The sequence below is a fragment of the Megascapheus bottae genome, chromosome 16 (genome assembly GCF_031878675.1).
Source record: "Megascapheus bottae isolate mThoBot1 chromosome 16, mThoBot2.hap1, whole genome shotgun sequence".
Taxonomy (NCBI): domain Eukaryota; kingdom Metazoa; phylum Chordata; class Mammalia; order Rodentia; family Geomyidae; genus Megascapheus; species Megascapheus bottae.
In genome coordinates, this window is record NC_143524.1 from 44278199 (window position 1) to 44300104 (window position 21906).

Below are 21906 nucleotides of genomic sequence, written 5' to 3' on the forward strand. Positions count from 1 at the left end.
GCCTCAACCTCCCAAGTATACTGGGATTACAAGCATATGGCACCACTCAAGACAAAAACACAACAAAGAAGAAAATGGCAGCTGGGAACTTGTAGCTCACACTTGTAATCCTTGCTATTCAGGAGGCTGAGATCTGAGGATCAAGGTTCAAAGCCAGCCTGGGCACTAGTCCGTGAGACTCTTATCTCCAATTAACCAGCAGAAGACCAAAAGTGTCAGAAGAGTAAAAAGAGCGAAGGGACAGAGCTCAGGCCCTAGTTCAAGCCCCCTGACAGAAGAAGAAAAAGAAGGAGAAGAAGAAGAAGAAGAGGAAGAAGAAGAAGAAGAAGAAGAAGAAGAAGAAGAAGAAGAAGAAGAAGAAGAAGAAGAAGAAGAAGAAGAAGAAGAAGAAGAAGAAAATAAAGGAAATTGGCAGGTGTAAGGGTGTAACTACTTGTCTCCGACATGGTAGTCTTGGTAGGCTGCTCTGGAGAGCTGTGTTTGGCCAGCTATAAGGTTGCAGACTACAAGCCCCAGCATGCCCTAGTCACTCTAGCTAACCACGCCACGCCCCCTCCCTGGGAGGGGCGGGCCTCCAGGGCGGGGCCTAAGGCTAGCTGGGCCCCTGGCACAGTCTGGGGAATGAAACTCCCCAGGCTTGCTGTAGTGCACAGAGCGCAGGCGCGGCAGGAGGGGTGGCAGCTGCGAATAATAACAGCTGTTCTGACAGCGGTGTCTGCAACAGGTGTAGACAGGTGGGTGCATCCAGCGGGGCTTGAGAGGGGATGTGCACCTGGCCCTCCTGGGTGATGTGTGTCAGAGCTTGGTGAAAGGAGGGAAGAGACAGGGAAACAGATACGAGGCCAGATCTTCTCTACTCCAGGTGTGCCAGCTCTGGTTACGCAGCGACAGGTGTGAGCGGGTGGGGGAAGGGCAGAGGTACCTACTCGAAAATGAGCCATCTTCAGAACCAGAAAGCCCCTGGAGTCCAATCCAAGCTCCATCACCCACGCCAATGAGTCATTTGCTTCCCTTGGACCCTCTGTAAAATGGGAGTAAAGATGATTCCCTCCTCAAGGCTGTGGTGGGGACACAGGGCCATGGCACTGTCTGTGTCCAGTGTGGCTGGAGCTCTTTGAAGACTAGCAGTGCTTGTTTCAAATCTCCACAAATTAGAATTCCTTGTTATCACTTCTGATCTGTGTGTGTGTGGGGGGGGGCTGGTGAGGCTTGAATTCAGGGCCTGGGCACCATCCCACAGTTCTTTTGCTCAAGGCTAGGGCTCTACTACTTTGACCCTCAGCTCCACTTCTGGTTTTTATGTGGAGATAAGAATCTCATGGGCATCCTTGCCTGGGCTGGCTTTGAACCGTGATCCTCAGATCTCAGTCTCCTGAGTAGCTAGGATTACAGTGTGAGTCACTGACACCAGGCTAGTTTGTTTTCAGAACTCTTTCTGGTATCGTCGTGAGAAGCCAGGACTGCTGGATATAGATCCCTGTCCAGTGCTTTACCAATCAAGTGCACCTGCACAGGTGACCACTCCAGCCCACCCTTCCCCCTTCCTCCTTTCCACATCTCTAAAATAGAAATAATGGCAAGGATTTGGGAGCAGCTTAAATGAGATAATAGTTGAGAGCAGAGAAATGTGCCTGGCATTCAGGGGACCCATTGTAGCTACTTTTAAACTATTTTAAACATTTAAAAAATTAATGAAGTATATGAACTTCATTCATACTTAAGACTTAGGATTAAAACTATGCATTGTTCCCCCCCCCAAAAAAAAATTGTATTGTTATTATAAAGGTGATGGTTCGGAGCTGCTACCATTTCAACATTTCTTTTGCTAGCATTTTAGGAGATTTCAGAATTCCTCATTCCAACCTCTATCTGTTCTGTCCTATAGATAGACTTTTAGGATCTAGAAACAGGCCAGAGGGCCAAGGACTTGCCAAGCTTCGGAAAGCCAGACTGGGCATCTGGGCTCCTGATCCTCACCCCCACTGCTGCAGCGCTGCCCTGCTGACCCCACAGGACAGTGCTCCCATTCTCTCACTGGAGCAGAGCCTGGGGAGGAGATGGGAGGCTGCCTGGCTCCTGCTTGTTTACTAACCCGGCCTCAGTCTCCTGGGTGGCTCTCTGCAGGGAGCACGGGACTAAGGGCTTCTCTTCAGGGAGTTGCTCCATTCAGCCCTGTGTCCCTGCTGCTCTGACAGGTCCCACCCGACTCCACCCTGGAAAGTCCTTTTGAAGAAATGGCCCTGGTGAGGGGCGGCTGGCTGTGGAGACAGAGTGAGTGAACCTGGGACCAAGTCCTTGTGTGTCCTGTACCTTGTCTTGGGGCAGGGGTGAGGGAAGTGGGGTGAATCCTTCCTTCCTCAACACTCCAGGATCTTCTGTCCTCCACTCTGTGCTCTTCTCTCTGCCCGATGTCCTTCTTGATCCTGGTGCTCGACAGACTCAATTTAGTCTTCAAGCCCAGATGTCCCTCTATTTTCTTTTTTTTTTTTTGCCTTTCTTTCTTTCTTTCTTTCTTTCTTTCTTTCTTTCTTTCTTTCTTTTTTGTGCCAGTCCTGGGGCTTGAACTCAAGGCCTGGGCACTGTCCCTGAGTGCTCAAGGCTAGCACTCTACCACTTTACCATAGCTCAGTAAGCCATAGCTTCACTTCCAGCCCCCACCCCACTTTTTTTTTGTAATTTAGTAGAGATAAGTGTCTCTCATAGACTTTCCTGCTCATGCTGCCTTCAAACTTTGATCCTCTGATCTCAGTCTCCTGAGTAGCTAGGATTAAAGGTATGAGCCACTGGCTCCTGGCCAAATGTCTCTTTCTTTGGTGAGCCTTCTCTAACCCCCTCCAATCTGCCCTGGTAGCACTGAGCTAGGTCAGAAACATCCTTCCTCTTCAACCCCACAATGAATTGTAATACAGATATCTTTCCTGTTGGTCTTCCACTCCCCTTTCCCATGGCAGTCCTAGTACTGTGAGCTCCACAGGACAAGAGGACTGGGTTTGACTCTCTCTATGTTTGTGGCATCCCCAATCCAGGCAGGACCCAGAACAAAGTCCAGAAGAAAATGAGAGTTGTTCTGTGCTTTGGAATCCATAAAGTCCTATCTGATCTGTGCTCTTAGGGTCAGCCCTTCTCTCTCCTAATTCCAGTTTCAGAATGTCTGAAGCTGTAGTGGTGTCAGGCTTCCAGAAGCACCTTGAGTCAGAGTTACAACCTGAGCAGAAGCTACCCTGTGTCCATCTTATCTCTGCTCTGTCAGTTCAGCCAATACTCAATGCTGATCCTGCTGGAGTCTAAGACCTGTGAAGGATGATGCAGATTCCCCAGTCTGATGGAGGAGGCAGATACGTTGCCAAAGCTAGAGAGGATAGCAGGTGGAAGCTCAGGAGAGGGGAGAGGCCTTTACCCTTGAGGAGACCTCCACTGCTTTGGGAGTTCCTGGATCAGGCCATTCTGCTGCTCTGTGGCACATTTGTCAATATCACTTTGGTAGTGACACTTTGCTATGCACGAGGCCAGCAGGACAAGGGGTTTGAGAAAGACAGGAAGAAGCATACCTTTATTTCAGGAAGCCAAGGAAGAGGTTATAATAGTGGGGGTTCGGGTGGGGACTCTGAGAGCCCATCTGGCCTCCAACAGTCTCTGAGATAGCCTGCCCGGTGGGGCTGGAATCTCACACAGGCTCCATCCTCCGCCGCTGGAAAAGGAACTGGTTCGCCCTGTGGATGGATGGGACACTGGGCTACTACCATGATGAGACAGCACAGGATGAAGAGGACCGTGTGCTCATCCACTTCAACGTGCGAGACATAAAGGTCGGCCAGGAGTGTCACGGTGAGCAGACGCCCTGTGGCCTTGGGCACCTCTCCTCAGTACCCTTTGAAAGGCTCTCTGCTGCTCTCAAGGATGCTTCTAGGCCTTTGCAATTGCAGGTCAGCTAGCTGAGGGTCAAGAAACTGAAGTGTTGAGTTCCTCCCCCGTTCTGTGTCACAGAAGCCAGTAAGATGCAGTCCCTGCTCTCTAGGATAAAGATGAATTGAGATAAGGAGGCTCAGAGAAGTTGGGTGAGTAGCCCAGAGTCACATAGAAATCTGATGTTTTCAATCAAGTCTCAGACCTTAGAGGAACTGAGAAGATGTGCTTAGAAAGCCAATAAAATGGATATGTTGATAAGTTCAACAGACCCCAGTGTGGGTGGCTCACACCTATAGTCAGTACTAGTACTGTGTACAGTACCTATATACAGCCTGGTACTCAGGAGGCTGAGACCTGGATGATCATGGTGAGAAGCCAGCCTGCGCAGAAAAGTTTGTGAGGGGCCGGGAGTTTGGCCTAGTGGTTAAAGTGCTTGCCTAGCATGCATGAAGACCCAGGTTCGATTCCTCGGTACCACATACACAGAAAAAAGCCGGAAGTGGTGGTGAGGCTCAAGTGGTAGAGCTCTAGCCTTGAGAAAGTCCAAGGACAGTGCTCAGGCCCTGAGCTCAAGCCCAGGACTGGCAAAAAAAAAAAAAAAAAAAAAGAAGTTTGTGAGACTTCATTCTCAATTAACTAGCAAAAAGCCAGCCTCGAAGTGTAGCTCATCACATACTGGGGAGCCAATCACTGGTGGCTCATGTCTGTAATAATCCTAGCTACTCAGAGATCTGAGGATATTGGTTCAAAGCCAGCCTGGGCAGGCAAATCCATACATCCCTTTTGTTCCCCCTCAGGCCTGGGGCTTGAAATCTGGGCTTGGGTGTTGTCCCTGAGCTTCTTTTGTTCAAGCCTAATGCTCTACCACTCGAGCCACAGTGTCACTTCTGACTTTGAGTACTTTATTGGAGGTAAGACTTTCCTGACATGGCTGGCTTTTGAACTGCGATCTTCAGATCTCAGCCTCCTGAGTAGCTAGCATTCCAGGTGTCAGCCACTGGCACTTGGCTCATGAGACTCTTATCTCCAATTAACAAAAAAAAAACAACCTTGAACTTGAGATATGGATTAAGTTGTAGAACATCAGCTATGAGTGAAAAAGCTGAGGGCTAGGATCTTTCTATGCAGTTCCAGGTTGCCCTTAAACTCACTGTATAGCCCAGGCTGGTTCTGATCAATTCCTACTCTTGTTGCTGGTTTACTGGGGAGGGCCCTGGAGCCTGTGCTTATGGAAATAGCTGTATGTGTGTCTTCTTCCAGATGTGCAGCCCCCAGAGGGCCGGAGCCGAGATGGCCTGTTGACCGTGAACTTTCGGGAGGGCTCTCGCCTGCACCTGTGTGCAGAGACCCGAGATGATGCTGTGTGAGTGGCTGTGGAGAGAGGATGGGGTAGGGTCTTAGGGAACACAAGATATCCCTCTACATTGCTGCTTCTGGTTTCCTGATGGTAAGAAGAATGGACGAAGTCCAGTGAACAAGGTTGTATTATGGAGGCTGGCAGAGGGATGTGAATAGCTCCTGATGATTGGTGTGGCACACAGTGGGTCCCTTGTGTGGCCTGTGATGGACTCTGGGTGTTCAGGCAGGAGCCTCCCTCCTGCTGCCTTTTGATAGCAGGAGCTCTCAGGGCTAGATCCAGACCTGCCTGCAGACACAGCTGACTGTGTCCAAGGCAGTGGTACCTCAATACAGATGACTGGAATCTCCAGCTCGTCACATTCCTTCCATTTCTACCCTGTGGCCTAGCTGCCTGGCCTTACACTGGAGGAGAGGGAGAGATGGGTGTGGGAGCTGGGCAGGCGGAGCTGCGGGTACACAGCACAGAGCCGCCTTGTCCTCCCCAGCCAGGTGCCATGGCAACCAATAAAGACCCAATTGTCCCATAGTCACGGGGCATTCCTGAGGCTCTAGGGTCAAAGCTTTGCAGAGGCGTTTGTAGGATTGGGGTGTGGAGATGGGTTACAGCTAGAGCACCCACCTAGGCAGGTCAGAGTGGTAAAGCCCCTAAGAGACCCCCCTTCTCCCCCATCCCCCTACAATGCAACTGCTTTCTGTAGAGAGGATGAATGCAGAGCTTCTAGAGGGAAAGAGACTGTGGTTCAGAGTAGATCATCCTGGCTTTGGGTCCAACCCCGTGATGGGGCTAGGGAGGGTCGCATTTGTCCACTTGAGAGAGGTGGGAGAGGCTGGGTTGGGGAGGAGAGTCTAGAACATGGGGGGAGTCCCCCCAACTGCCCTTTCCTTGAGCTCCTTCTTCATACTCTGGGCATTTGCTTTGCAGAGCATGGAAGACAGCATTGCTGGAAGCAAACTCCACCCCGGTGAGCCCCCTTCCCCCCTGCATCCCACTACCGCATGTGCCATGGAATCATGGGTGACTCAGATTCGGTCTTCTTTGTCTAGAGAGGTTTGTGCAGACTCCAGCCCCCTGGAGACCTCTGGGAGAGAGTGTGCACAAACCAGCTGGGGCTCAGAGGAGGGAGGAACAGCAGGTAAACTAGAGGAAAGGATCTTTTATTGGGCAACTACTATGTGCCAGGCATCATTCCTCATGACAGCCCTCTGGGAATGGGATTTTTGTAGCCCTTGGAAGATGACTGGACTAACATTCATTCATCTACACAAGTATTTACGGAGGTCCTACTTTGTATGAAGCACTTGGGCCAGAAACCAGAAGTGAGCTAAAGGGAGATGGGCTCTGGCCTCTTGGAATGATCCTAGAGGGAAAAGCTTCATGTGGCACAATTAATATACTTAGTTAACAATTCAATTTCAGTAGCGAAGTATTCAGACATGGAGTATATGGCCTCTTTGATGACTTGATCCCTGGAGGAGTTTAGATAAGTCTCAAGATGAGACCTGAAGGATAAACAGAAGCTGGGTAAAAAGTATGAGGATAGGGTGAAGGGATTTGCTTTCAGGGAGAGATCAACATGTGCAAAGGCCCGGGGCAGTGGCTGGCAAGTTGAGAAACAGAAGGAATACAAGAGTGGCTGGAGTTCAGAGAGTGAGTAGTAGTAGGCAGTGGGGAAAGCTGGGCCAGGCCTTGTGGGCTGTTTAAGGTTATTGGTTTCTGCTAGGAACACTTGTAAGCCCCTGTTTTGTTTGTGTGTGTATTTTGTTTTTGTTTTTGTTTGTTTTGCCAGTCCTGGGACTTGAACTCAGGGCCTAGGAATTATCCTTGAATTTTCTCCAGGCTAGCACTCTACCACTTAAGCCACAGCACCAATCCAGCCTTTTCTGTTTATGTGGTATTGAGGAATTGAATCCAGGGCTTTGTGCATGCTAGGCAAGCACTCTACCACGAGGCCACACTCCTGACCCCAGCCACTGAATGTGTTTTGTTTTTGTTTTTGTTTTTCCTAGTCTTGGGGCTTGAACTCAGGGCCTAAGCATTCTCCTTGGGCTTTCCTCAAGGCCAACGCTCTACCACTTGAGCCACAGCACCACTTCCAGTTTTTTTCAGTGTATGCAGTACCAAGGAATCAAACCCAGAGTGTTGGGAATGCTAGGCAAGCACTCTACCACTATGTCAAACTCCCGGCCCCCACTGGATGTTTTTTTGTTTTTTGTTTTTTTTTGCCAGTCTTGGGCTTGAGCTCAGGGCCTGAGCACTGTCCTTGGACTTTCTCAAGACTAGAGCTCTACCACTTGAGCCTCAGCACCACTTCTGGCTTTTTTCTATGTATGTGGTACCAAGGAATCAAGCCCAGGTCTTTGTGCATGCTAGGTAAGCACTCTACCACTAGGCCAAACTCCCAGCCCCAGCCCACTGGATTTTTTTTTTTTTTTTTTTTGCCAGTCCTGGGCTTGAGCTCGGGACATGAGCACTGTCCTTGGGCTTTTCTCAAGGCTAGCACTCTGCCACTTGAGTCACAGCATCACTTCCAGCCTTTTTCTATGTATGTGGTACCGAGGATTCGAACCTGGGTCTTCGTGCATGCTAGGCAGGCAATCTACCACTAGGCCAAACTCCCGACCCCCCCACTGGATGTTTTTAAGCAAAGGAATGGCATGATCAGATCAGATCACACTTCTTTCCTTATTTTCTTCTTCTTCAGATCACACTTTTCTTTTTCTCCTCTTCTTTTTCTGTTTGCAGTATTAGGGATTAAGCGCAAGGCATTCGCTCTACCATTTGAGCTATATCCCCAGTCCTTTTGCTTCTAGTTCGTTTTCCAGATAAGATTCTTATACTTTGTCTTGGTGGCCTCCAGCTAAGATCCTTCTGTCCCAGTGTTCTAAGTAGCTGGGATCCTAGGCATGCATTTGTATTTTTCTGAACAGTCAGAGCACATATGGTGGTGCACATTTTAATCCTAGCCTTCCAGGAGGCGGAAACAGGGCAATAGCAAGTTTGAGATCCTGTCTTAAGAACAACAGCAAAAACAGCCAGCCAAACAAACAAAAACAAACAGAAAGGCCAGTCTGTCCAGTAGGAAGAGAATGGATTGTAGGGGAATAAGCATGGACATATAGAGCTTGGAGCCTGGGACAGTGTCCAAGAAACAGATGCAGACTAAGCCCTTGGTGATGGAGACAGGTTGATGATCCCAAGGATGTACTTAGGAAATGCAATCAAGAGAGCTCAGTGACTGAGGGAGGTATGGGTCTGAAGAGCTCCTGGGCCCAGCATGGCCTTCACCTCCACCTGCCAGACTCCAGATTCTATGCTTGCTCCTTCTACCTCTCCCATCTAGAAACACTCAGTGTAGCAGAGTATCTGGGGATGCCTTTAGAAACCCCTATGGGCACTCACCTGCCCAGCACTGTTATTAATCCCACTTTATAGATGGGGAAGGTGAGGTTCCGAGAAGGCTTCAGTCAGTAGGGGAGCTTGTATTGGAGCTGAGGAAGTAGATTATTTTTTATTTTTTCGTGCTGGCCTTGGGGCTTGAATTCAGGGCCTAGGCACTGTCCCTGATCTTTTTTTTTTTTTAATTCAAAGTTAGCATTCTATTAATTGAGCCACAGCTTCACTTCTGATTTTTAGAGTGAAGAGTCTCCCAGACTTTCTTGCCCAGTCGGGCTTTGAACTGCATTCTTCTAATCTCAGCCTCTAAGAAGGATTATAGGTATGAGCCACCAGTACCTGGATTACGCATTGGATTTTGAGAGGAGGCTGGCATCTGTGTAAGGAGTTCTGTGTATACAGGCAGTAAAAGGATGTGTGGGGATTTGTACTGAGTTGGTGTGCATGTGTGTGTACATGTGCATGTTTGTGTGTATGTGCATGTGGGTTTGCTTCCAAGGGCCTGGATTCTGGTCTGGATGGCTGATTTAGCATGCAGGAAATGACACCAGAAAGATGATCCCTGAAGTGAGCAGGGCCAGGTCATAAGGAATTTAAATTCGAATGGCCTTTTCCTGAGGGTTGTGGAAGCAGTGAGGGGCATTAAGCATGGGAGGCTGTGGTCAGACGTGGCAGGGGTGGAGAGTGGACAGGCTTCCAGGTGGAGGATGGACCAGAGGAAGTCAGGATTGAGAAGTCTGGACTGTGACCTTAAGTGAAGAGGACCCAGGATGGGCTCACCCAGCCTTGAATTTGAGTTCTCTTAAGCAGGGCTAATCAGTCCCATGAAAACAGGCAGAGGAAGGAAGGAGAGGGCTGACCGTTCTGCACTCAGTGACTCTATGAAGCTGCCATGTCCCTTCTGTGTCTGTCCACTGCCCACTGCTGTGCTGACCACTTCTCTTGGCCCTGCTGTCAGTCCTTCCTCATTCTGTTCCTCACAGTCACATCCCTCTGGGCCTGGGCAGGCTACAGCAGGGGTGTGTTTGTGCCTGTGTTGGTACTCACATCTTCCCATCTCTGTGTGTCTTGGCTCCCTCTGCCCTCATGCTCTCTAGGAATGATCAGCACTTTCTCCTTTCTCGTGGTACGGGCTCATACCCTACCCCATCTGAGGCTCCAAGAGTAGTTCCTGACCCTGGCAGTACCAGGCCATGCAGCCAGGGACAAGAGGAGGAGGGGTGGTGGTGGTGGTGGTGGTGGGGGCCAGGTGGGCAGGAGGACAGATTAGGGAAGCCTGGGAGTCCTAGCTGCATGGAAGAGGGAGGGTGGGCTGGAAAGAGGCTGCTGGACCTCTTATTTAGCAGTTGTTTAGCACCCGCCCCATTTGAACCCCCTACCACCACCTTTACATTGGGCCTTAGAAGAAGACACAATCCCTGCCCCTTCCCAGCTGGCAGAGGGGCCTGGTAGGGCCTGGTGAAAGCTCGGAATCTGCAGGTGTAAAGGGCCTGACTCCTCCTTCCCTCCCCTCCTCCTTCTTGGGTTTCTGTGGCTTGAGCAGGCCCCAGCTGGAGCCACCATCCCACCCAGGAGCCGCCGGGTTTGCCCCAAAGTCAGGTGTGTGACCCGCTCGTGGAGCCCCTGTAAGGTTGAGAGGCGGATCTGGGTAAGTGCTGGCTCAGTCCTCTTGCCTCCACTCTGGCCACCAGGATGAGCCTCCCACATTGCCTGTCCCATGCCCTTCCTGCTCACAGACCGCCCACCGCTCCCCTTCGCTCAGGAACCAGGTTATCTGCCACTTCTTACCCCTGTGCTCCACCCAGTCTGCTCCACCTTCATCCTCCACATTCCAGCTTTTCCCAATTCTAGCTATTTGGCACATGTTGTTCTTTCTGCTACCAAAATCCTTAGCTTCCTGGTTCACATGATACACTCTTGCTCCACTCGGAAGCCCATTCATAGGCTGTCTTCTTCGCAGGGAGATCTTCTTAGATTTCAGGCACCACTTCTTCCACAGTCCAGGGCACAAGTGCTTAATTAGTACTGTCTTCATTCTGCCTGGCCTTGAGGTCATTTCAGCCTTACTTGTCTATAGTCTCCTCTGAGATCTAGAACTTTCTCTGAGACAATGACTAGGTTTGATCAGCTCTGTTCCTCAGAGTCTGGCTCAGGGTTGGGGATGCAGCAGGTGCTCACTTAGTGCTCAATGTGGGGGGCAATCTACTGTAACCTCCTTTTTCTTAGCAGTAAGTGTGCAGCGTGTCAGAGAATTGTCATTGAATGAGGGAAGGGAGAGAGGAAAGAAGAAACTAATGAACCAGAGAGTAAGAAACCTCTGTATGGCATTACTAATCCATATTATAATGAAGTTTGCGTCTGTCCCTTCCCTATTTTTTTTCTCAGGAATCAGGGTTTAGGCCTCGGCCCAGTGCCCTGTAGCTGAGGGAGTGGCCCAAGTGGTACAGTACCTACCTCTCACCTAGCAGGTGAGAGGCCTTGAGTTCAAACTCTACTACTGCAGTTCAAATACCTTTGGTCTTCTGATCAGCCATAAACTCTTTTCATTCTTAGCAGTGCTCTGTGCATGTGTAAGAATTGCAATAGCGGGGCGAGGAGTTTGGCCTAGTGGTTAAAGTGCTTGCCTAGCATGCATGAAGACCCGGGTTCGATTCCTCAGCACCACATACATAGAAAAAAGCCAGAAATGGTGCTGAGGCTCAAGTGGTAGAGCTCTAGCCTTGAGAAAGTCCAAGGACAGTGCTCAGGCCCTGAGCTCAAGCCCAGGACTGGAAAAAAAAAAAAAAAAGAATTGCAATAGTAACCTAAAAGGACAACAACCAATGTTCTACAGCCACCTTTGGAATCTTTAATTTCACAAGTCTGAGGTGGAACCTAGGAAATCTGTAGGTTTTCATTTTTGTGGTATTGAAGATTGAACACAGGGCCTCACACATTAGTCAAGTACTTTCCACTTAGTAGTTAGTGCTCAGATTTGACCTCAGGGCTTTATGCTTGTTAGGCAGGCACTACCCCACCTTAGCCACACTCCTGGCCCTAAAAAAAAAATCATTTCTGGGGTTGAGGGTGTGGTTCAGTGGTAGAGGGCTTGCTAAGCATGCTTCACGCCCTGCTGATCCTCAACACTGAGGAAAAAACACAAATAGCTTCTGGTCATTGTGATGTGCAGAACCACTGAGCCAGCAGCTATTGGGCCATGTGGCTGCAAACCTCTGTTCTGCTGCATTTTCAGAGCACTTTGGGAAAGGGCAGGGTAGAAAAGACTGTTAACAGAATAGGAAAACTGAAAAAGCTCTAAGAGGTTAGCTAACTTGACCAAGCTGTGTCACTTACTTCATCTGCCACAAGTCTGTGACTTAAGCTCTCATCCTGAGGCAATTCCCCATGCCCTATCTAGGAATCAACCTTGTTTAAAATGACAGTTCCTAAAAATGAGATTTAGAAGATTGGGCACATAAGCACCCAAGTTTTAGCTGAAGGGGGTTATTTGCATATCACTCCTGATTGGTCAACACTGTTCTTGCCCACAGAAGGGCTGGATCTTAGAAGACAGTGAGAGCAGTTCTGTCCTTAATGCCTCTGGGGATAACTCTCCCTGTAGTCAAGTGATCTCTGAGTTTACTTTTGGGCTTCCCAAATCTGGAGGGTAAAAACAGGTACCCCAGAGGAACATGAGGCAGTGTTTTCCACTTTCTCCAGAGTCTCACAAGGCTGACTCACTGCAGCTGCAAGGCAGGTTTGGACATCAGCTTCCCAAACAGTAAAAGTAAGTCTGAGTGTTTAAATCTCTCCAATCCTCTGGGCATAGAGCCCCAATCCTGGGGAGAAAACACGGCAGCAAGTAGTTACTTAAGACTGAAGACCTACCGCATTGTTTATCTGAGCCTCTTGCTTAGATTGTTCTCCTTGAACCTCAACTCAGAGTTAGGGGTTTTAGTTCCAGTTTGGCCCTGTATTTAGCCACTTGTGCTAAATTCAATAAACATGTATTAGGTACTTGCTAAATTCAGTTAGGACTTGAGGGGTCTCCAAGAATGGAAACCAAAGGCTATGGTGTCCAGATGAAACCCCAACAGAATTTACAGTTGAAGAAAAGAAATACTGAAGTCTAAAAGGCAAGTTAGATAACTGAATAAGAGAAGGTGAAAAAGTATTTTCTTAAAGGGAAATGACATGGTGACTTGAAATCACAAGTTGTGCTTGGAAAACTTGTTTAATAGTCAGATTTCATTAAAGCAATGTTATAACATGCAGGTTCCATCCCTCACTTCTCAGCCATTCTTCAACCCTTTGTAGTCGGGTTTCTCAATTATCCCTTTGAAAAGTGTGTACGTGCGTGCGTGTGTTTTCCAGTTTTCTGGTAGTCTGTTGAAGAGTCTCACGGACATTTGTGCATGCGCTGGCTTTGAACCATGATCCTCAGATCTCAGCCTCCTGAGTAGCTAGGATTACAGGCATGAGGCACTGGTACCTGCCTAAAAAGTGATTTTCTTTAAGATTACTCATAGCTTCTAAGTTGCCAAAGCCAAAGTTCTGGAGGTTATTTTGGTTTTTTTTTTTCTTTGCCAGGGCCATTTGGATATTTATAACAGCATTCATGGGCCTAGGTGTATTAAATTTTGCCTTGAATAAAGCTCCTAGATTTATTGCCCTATCAGACATTTCCCACTATTGGAAGAAGATCGACAGAAAAATGTATTCAAAGATAAAATCAGGGGCTGGGAATGTGGCTTAATGGTAGCGTGCTTGCCTAACATACATGTGGATTCCTCAGTACAGAATAAACAGAAAAGGCTGGAAGTGGCACTGTGATTCAAGTGGTAGAGCTCTAGCCTTGAGCAAAAGGAGCTCAAGGACAATCACTACCCAGACCCTGAGTTCAAGCCCCAGGACTGGCAAAAAAAAAAAAAAAAGATAAAATCAGAGCTGGAGACATGGTTCAAATCGTGGATTGCCTGCCTAGCAAGCTTAAAGGACCTGATTTTAAACCCCAGCACCATTAAAAAAAAAAAAGATAAAATCACAAGACCTTAAACCAAGTGTGTAAAAACAAGAGTCCTTGTTTGAGTGCACAGCGGGGACATTTATGAGAAGAGGAAAAGGTTTTGGAGATGGAAAGATGTTGCAATCAATTTGAGGTATTGGAGGTGGGGACCTCTGGACTTCTAAGAGGAAAAAACTGGGCTGTTTAGGTGGGAAACCCAGTGAGAGAGAGACAGGGTGAAGGTGAGCTAAGAGGAAAAATAGTATCCTGATCCCCCTCAGGTCAGCTCCCTATGGATAAAATGTTTGGATTGGAGCTTCCAATTGATCCAGCATATATTAGTTCTGGTATATGCTAGGCCCTGCCTGCTGGTAACACAAATTAATGAGCCTTTTGCCCTAGATAGCTAACTTTGAGGATTATAAGCAGAAAAGGCCTAGGAAAGGTAACAATCATTGGTAAAACCCACCAAGAACTCCTTCTGAATTTGAAGTGTTTCCTGGAGTGGGTGACATTTTAGCTAGGCTTTAGAAATCTAATGGGGTTGAGAGAGGACAGGAAGTATATTCTGGACCCTGGCAGTTTCTGAACCACAATCTCCAGTTCTGTGGTACTATGAAGATGATAATATCTGCCTAAGGATCAGAGGCTATACACATGTGAACACTCCTTTTAGGATCTGCTACACAGTAGATGTTTGATAATAGTTACTCTAGCTATTTCCACTTGTACCCTTCATTTCCTTTCCTACTTTGCAACCCGTTTATTTCCTGCCTGAGTCTTGGCTATATTCTTCCTGTGACTAGAAGACAGATATCCATTGTATTTTTCCAAAAGAGCCCACTAGACTATTGAGGGAAGTTGGGTACTATGGAAAAAATTTGAGCAAGGTAGACCAGCAGGAGAAAGAGCATTACAGTAGGGGCTAAAGTTTTAGAAGACAAGGACCATGGGATTTTCTGAGAACGATCTAGAGGAGAAAAGAGTGGGGGTGGTTTGGGGCCCCAAACCTGGCCAGGTACTTCCTAAGTAGCTGATGAGGCTGGACTCCCCAGGTTCGTGTCTACAGCCCGTACCAAGACTACTATGAGGTGGTGCCGCCCAACGCCCACGAGGCCACTTATGTCCGCAGCTACTATGGGCCTCCCTATGCAGGTAAGTCCCCTGCCTGCTCACTCCTGCACAAGGCCCCTCCCACAGCCAGTCAGTCTGGACCCTTCACAAACCTTTCTCCATCGTAAGCCCTCAAATAGCCCTCCCTTCTCCAGAACTGACCTCAGCTGTCTCCAAATCCCTCCTTAGGCTGATGGCTTAGTTAAAAAATAATAATCCTGGGCTGGTAGCGACCCCTAGTGGCTAATATGGACAACCGCAGCGTCCTTTCTGCTCCAGTGGCCACTCTCAGGTATGGTGTTGCTCACAGCTCCACCATCGCCCCTAGCAGAGGTGGATCTGGAAGCTTTGAGGTGGAGCCCTTACTGTGTCCAAGTCACTAACACTGTACTGAGCAGAAAGGAATCTGGGGTAACTCGACTCTCTCCCATCCCACCCTCGTGGATTCTCTCCGCAGGCCCCGGCGTGACACACGTCATAGTGCGCGAAGACCCCTGCTACAGCTCGGGCGCCCCGTTGGCCATGGGAATGCTGGCAGGGGCTGCCACTGGCGCGGCTCTCGGCTCGCTCATGTGGTCGCCTTGCTGGTTCTGAGCCGTGGGACTCGCTCTGCGTGTACACCGATAGACCCCATTTCCTCCTGAACCCCATTCTCTAAGCCTTGCCTAATTTTGGCGCTTTCCTCTGCATTTAGTCCCTTCTGGGCTTGGATCACCCCCTCCCGCTCCTAATCTCCACCTCCCACCTCCAAGGAGGCTAGCCTCTCAGGCTACAGTGGCCAGATACCCCAGAAACAACGTACGACTACATTTCTTACACAAATAGCAACATAACTTGATATGGCTCCAAATTCTCCAGGCTCTGGAGACATGAACAGGCTAGCTGTTCTGTCCTGGGGCCACTCCAAGCCTCCAAGCCTGGTAAGGAAAAGAATAAAACGCTTGAAGAAGCTGCAACCAGTCCTTTGACTAGGAGATGCTGGGCAGGGAACAAGGCAGGTAAGCAGGGAATACTGTTGCCCTGAGTATTGTGGCATGTCCAAGGAATTAAAGAGGAATTCATTTGGGCTGAGTGGAGGCAGTCAGATCATTGTGGGCTTCCAGACTAAAAGCTTGCTGAATAAAGGGGATATGTAAGCATTTTAGTGGAGGCATGATTGTGATTGCAACTATAAGGAATATTTTGCCTGTTGTATTAGGCCTGCAATCTCCTGTTAAAACACTCTTGAGCTTAGCTCCACCCTTCCCACCACCAGATTCCAGGGTTCTGTTTCCTATGGTAACAATTGAGCTGATCCTGGGGGCTCCTGGTTAAGGGACAGGTGGGCTCCGTTTTGAGACCTTTAACCTTAGAAGAGGCTTCATCAGGGAATGCCTTTCTGATCCCAGGAACTCAGCCCTCTCACCCTCAAAGCTCTTTCCCCTCACTTGGGGAAAGATGCAATTTTTTTTTTCCCCTGCAGGGCCTGACTCACCTTTGTTCCAGCCTTGGGGACTCTCATGTGCCTGCCTTTAGTTGGCCCAGCAGTCTCCTAGACGTTCCCCCTTCTATCTTTAAGCCAATAGAAATGCATCCCCAGTAACCCACTAAAATCTCCTTGTAGATGGGGGCCCCAGTGGCTCAGCTGCAGACTCAATAAAGATGTGATTGGTTCTAGAACTGGCTTTGGCTTATTTTGTTCCTCCAGCAGGCCCTTAATTCTCCAGGATATCTGTCACCCAGCATCTTCTATAGCCCTTTCTGGTATAGTGATGGTCAGTAGGTCTTGTGACAGTATGTTAGCTGGTCCATTTGAGACAAGTCACTTAACCTGCCCAAACAAGGTTTGGGCATAAGAGGCCACGACAGGCTCTTTGCCCGAGCTAAATGGAAAACACTGGGACACATAACTGAGATGTCTAGGGACTCACACATTGTCATTTCAATTTTTTTTTGCCAGTCCTGGGGACTTGACACAGGATGGTCCTTGAGCTTTCTCAAAGCCAGAACACTCACTTGAGCCACAGTACCACTTCCGGCCTTTTCTGTGAATGATACTGAGGAATCAAACTCAGGGCTTCATCCCATGCTGGGCAAGCACTCTACCATTAAGCCACATTCCAAGCCCATGAGTTTTTTTTGTTGTTGTTGTCGTTATTGTTGGGGGTGGCAAGGTTTGTTTTTGCTTTTTCTGTTGGGGGGAGAGGGAGATGGTAAAGTGGGAGTGTGCACAAAGAGAGAGAGGAAGGGTAAACCAATGTAATCATACTATTCTATATACATTATGTGGAAAATGACCAATGTAATTTGTAGGCAGGGATGGGAAGGAAAAACAGGGAAACCAAAGGGGTGACATAGTTGAAAGAGAGAGAGAGATAGAGGGGAGGGGGAGGGTATATGAATGGTAACTCCTCTGTAGAACAACTTAATAACAATAAAATTATTTTAAGCCACAGTCTCTTTCGGAATCTAATTCTCCTCATCCCCCAGAACCACGGCTTGAACTCAGGTCTTCAGGTTTACTAGACTTTCTTGCTTTATTAGCATTCTACTTGAGCAATGCTGCAGTCTTTCTTTTATTCTGGAAAACTGGAAATGGCAAGCTCACAGACTTTTCTGTGAGACTTTCAATTGTGATCCTCTAGACTTCAGCCTTCTGAACCACAGTGCCTGACTCAGAATCTAATCTTTTTTTTTTTTTTCCAGTCCTGGGCTTGAGCTCAGGGCCTGAGCACTGTCCTTGGACTTTCTCAAGGCTAGAGCTCTACCACTTGAACCTCCACCACTTCCAGCTTTTTTTTATGTATGTGGTACCGAGGAATCGAACCCGGGTCTTTGTGCATGCTAGGCAAGCACTCTACCACTAAGTCAAACTCCCAGCCCTCAGAATCTAATTTTAGAGCAACGTTTCATTATTCTATTCCTTAGAAGCAAGTCTGTTACAAGCTTATACTTGGGAAAATTACAAGCAATGTATTGTACCCAATTGCATTTGTGATGCTTTGTATGACTGGCAGCACAGTATATTTATACTACCATAACCACAAGTGAAGCTGTGCTGTGCTACATTATACTACTTGATAGCAAAATGCTAGATTAGAGGTAAGGATCAAATACTAGTGTGCCAGCTGTGAGCAAAAAGCTAAACGAGTTGACATGGCTCTGAGTTCAAACCCCTGCATCAGCACACACACAAAATACATATGGACCATCATCAGTGACTGAAATGTCACTACAGAGTACATGACTATATCTTATCACTACAACCTAGAATCAGGGCTATCTTTCGAGATGCAGCCACTCTCCCACTTCCCAATTTAAGAGTTTTGACACCCCAGAAGCCTTTCCCATTTGTTTCTATTTTTATGGAGTCCACATTCCTTTTTTAGTTCTAGGGAGGGATGAAGAAACATATGGTAATTCAAAAGCTTGGCAGGAATGAGAAATCAAGTCAGTAATTGTTTTATTTATATAGTTTTGGCAGCAAAATTATGCTGAAATAGGGACCGGGAGTTTGGCCTAGTGGTAGAGTAATTGTTTAGCATGCACGAAGCCCTGTGTTCGATTCCTCACTACCACATACACAGAAAAACCAGAAGTGGTACTGTGACTCAAGAGGTAGCATGTTAGCCTTGAGAAAGCTCAGGGACAGCACTGAGTTCAAGCCCCACTACCGACCAAAAATACAAACAAAAACACTGAAATATTCTTCAGTTGAGGAATGCTAAGCCAAAATAAGATTAATATTAAAAGTAGCTCAGACTGTAATCCTAGCTACTCAGGAGGCTAGATATGAGGATGGTGGTTCAAAGCCAGCCCAGGCACTAAAGTCCTGAGACTCTCACCTCCAATTAACCACTAGAAAACCAGAAGTGGGGCTGTGGCTCAAGGAGTAGGGTGGTAGCCTTGAGCTGAAGAGCTCAGGGACAGCACCTAGGCCCAGAGTTCAAGCCCCATAATGTCCCCTCCTCCGCCAGAAAGCTGGATGTGATGGCTCACGCCTGCAATCCTAGCTACTCAGAAGGCTGAGATCTTAGGCTCCTTTTTCTTTTCATATATTTTTTATTGTAATTAATAGAAGGGTTACATTATATTCGCCAGATAGAAGGTGAATTACTACACATACATTGATACCCTTTCTCATTTCTTGGTCTCCATTTCCCTCCCCACCATGAGGCTCCCTTTTCAAAGCCAGCCAGGCACTAAAGTCTGTTAGACTCCAATCTTCAACCAACCAGTAGAAAACCAGAAGTGGTGCTGTGGCTCAGGAGGTAAGGCAGTAACCTTGAGCTGAAGAGCTCAGGGACAGGGACAGCACCCAGGCCCAGAATTCAAGCCCCACAACAGACAAAAAAAAAAAAAAGATATATAAAAGACTCAAATATAAGAAGATACTTACTTCCTTTTCAGAAATCACAACTACCTCCAAATAAAGAATATGACCCAACTGACGTATTGAATGGATATTTATTTCAGGACATGCCAGGTCAAAATAAAACGAAGAGTCAATCCTTGCTTTTAACAATAATATTGTATTATAAAAGCACTTTACAACTTCATCCCATCTTTGAGTATAAGTTACGGGTATGTGGGCTAATGATTATCTGAAAGCATTTCTCTATTCAGATCCATAATCCAAGTGCTCTCTGAATATTACAAGGTGACATTAAGTGAGAAGTGGAATACGAAGAGGAAGATAGGGCAATAAGGTTTTCCCTGTGAAGGGTTTTGTTGCAATGAGTAGATGAAGTATGAAGTTATTTTTCTTTTCATCTTTATACTGTGTTAAGTAATGCTTACAACATAAATTCAGCAGGCCCTTTCTGAGCTATAACTCAGAAGTTTTTCCCCTGCAAACAATGTATTTACAAGTGTGTTTTATTAACTTACACAGCAATCTCACAATAACTAGTAAAGATTAAAAGGGTGCACTCCTAGTATACTGTTTTGCAATATTTTAAGAGAAATACATATTGCCATGGTGATGAAGCTCTAAACTGATTCAACAAAACACCCAGAAATTTAAAGTTTTTTTTAAAAAAGGAAAAGAAATAAATATCACCAAAAAGATTAATTGTAGCTTAAATATAAAACTAAATCACTAATCAACTCAACTATACAGATCTAATAAAAAGAAAGACCAGCCTGAAAGACCCAACATTTAAAAATATTAAAAAATAAGGCATAAATCTGTGTAATATTGACTTCTTATTTCCATTCTCTCCTTTTCCTCTCCAATATACACCTTTTCTAATCTGCTGTTACAGGGGATTACAAGAAAATGATTCCCATCTTCCACTTTGACCTCAAGTGTCCAGAACAGAGTATTTGTTAGACTGTGAGGGTTCTTTCACCGGTAAACTTCAGATATCACTATTTCTATTAGTTACAGTAATTTAAACCATGGCGCCAAATTTAAATTCTTCCACTGGTTCTTCTTAAAACAATTTGTCTTTTATAATGCCTTGCCTGCATAGCATTAAAAAAAAAAGTGATATCTATTCCTTAAAAAAGTAAATGTTGGTTCTGGGAAGTATATGTGCACGCACATGTGTTTTTTAAACAGAGTACTATCATGACAATTTAACAGGCTTGTGAGAAACAGCTCATCAGAGTTTTATGATGTTATCATGAAGAATTAAATATTAAAAACCTGTTCTGAAGCACCTGGTTACTTTTCTCTCCCAAAGTCTAATAAAGCACATTCAAAAGGGTCAGAAATATATTTTATGTTCTTCTATTTGTATGTTCTCAGTTTATCTTGAAGGTAACACCAGAACCCTCTCCTCATTCAAGCACTGCCCACAATATCTCAGAGTTCTGATCTCAAAGAAAATGTACGTAATTTATATCAGTGCTTAAGAATAGTTTTGGACATCTTGGACCATGGCCTAAAGCAAGCAAAGGGTATGTGTAAAACTTGAATAACTCCAGTGGGCTTGGTTAGATAATTGTGTGTCTGTGTGTTCTGTGGGAAGACACAAACAGGGATAGGAGGAAGGAGCATACAACTCATTGACCAAGCCACACCCATAACTGCTTAGGTTTCCATCATTTTAAAGAACATTATCGTTAACATTAAAAGGGAAAAAAAATGTTAAGAAAATGTATCTAATCTTTAAAGTTATCACTGGAATATGCTGGAATCTTTTGGCTTTTTTAAAAAATATAAATAATGAAGACACTGACTTTTTTGTGCTTGTGAAGCTAATAGATCATCTCCACGAGACAGGCAGCAATGATGAATTGCAATACGTTATTACTGAAGGGGAAGATTTAAGCCAATATTCACACTGCAGTCAATGAAACAGAATGGGGCCAAAGCAGTGAGCTTCTGCAGATGGGTAAAGATGCCATGGGAGATTAGCAGGAACAGCCTCCTTCACTGACTGGTTGCTCCTGAGGTTTTTCCAGTTTTATGTCAATCACTGAAACAAAAGTTAAGGATTAATAGTTGGAAAAGTATCATTCTGTGTCTAATGAATTCTGACATATTTGGCAAATTTCTTCATTTTCTTGACTTCAGAAGTTACACAGTCACTATTTTCCCTGCAGGCTTCTCAGCACACAAGGTGCTCAAATGAAGTAACTTGCTTATATTTGTTATTATTCTACAGGAGCAAGGAACTATATGGAGATGATATTCCTTACAGAATTATCTAAATAAAATAAATCTGACAACAGTCTACAAACACGAGAATTCCAACAATAGGGGAAAAATTAATAATTAATGATACTTCAGTAGACACATTATTCCATGAAAATAAAGACTTGAAAAGCAGAAAACATTTAGAAATGGAAAGAGATGAATACGGAGTTTGGCCGGGAGTTTGGCCTAGTGGTTAAAGTGCTTGCCTAGCATGCACGAAGACCTGGGTTCGATTCCTTGGTACCACATATATAGAAAAAAAAAGCCAGAAGTGGTGCTGAGGCTCAAGTGGTAGAGCTCTAGCCTTGAGAAAGTCCAAGGACAGTGCTCAGGCCCTGAGCTCAAGCCCAGGACTGGCAAAAAAAAAAAAAAAAAAAAAGAAAGATGAATACTAAAATGTTATAACGGTGTAACAATAATAATGTCACACCGAAAGATGCTATAAGGCAACCAGAGAATACAAATATCAAATTCAAATTCAAAATCCTTAGAATAATGAAAGACATCTAATGATGTTTCACA

General features: G+C 46.3%; 2 protein-coding genes across 4 annotated transcripts in view; one reads left to right on the plus strand and one right to left on the minus strand.

The window, feature by feature from the left end:
- Positions 1-612: 612 nt before the first annotated feature.
- On the plus strand, positions 613-16407 carry Plekhb1 (pleckstrin homology domain containing B1). Its single transcript, XM_090348391.1, has 8 exons — positions 613-734; positions 2196-2271; positions 3673-3825; positions 5167-5269; positions 6188-6227; positions 10203-10307; positions 14699-14798; positions 15214-16407. The coding sequence occupies exons 2-8, from the start codon at positions 2235-2237 to the stop codon at positions 15348-15350; spliced, it is 675 nt and encodes a 224-aa protein (XP_090204517.1). The 5' UTR covers positions 613-734; positions 2196-2234; the 3' UTR covers positions 15351-16407.
- A 2776-nt stretch (positions 16408-19183) lies between these two features.
- Positions 19184-21906, minus strand: part of Rab6a (RAB6A, member RAS oncogene family) — a 37226-nt gene continuing 34503 nt past the window's right edge. For all 3 annotated transcript variants that reach the window (XM_090348394.1, XM_090348395.1, XM_090348396.1), the window contains exon 8: positions 19184-21163. In XM_090348394.1, coding sequence (XP_090204520.1) covers positions 21099-21163 — 65 coding nt within the window. In that variant the 3' untranslated portion in view covers positions 19184-21098. The remainder of the gene's footprint in view (positions 21164-21906) is intronic.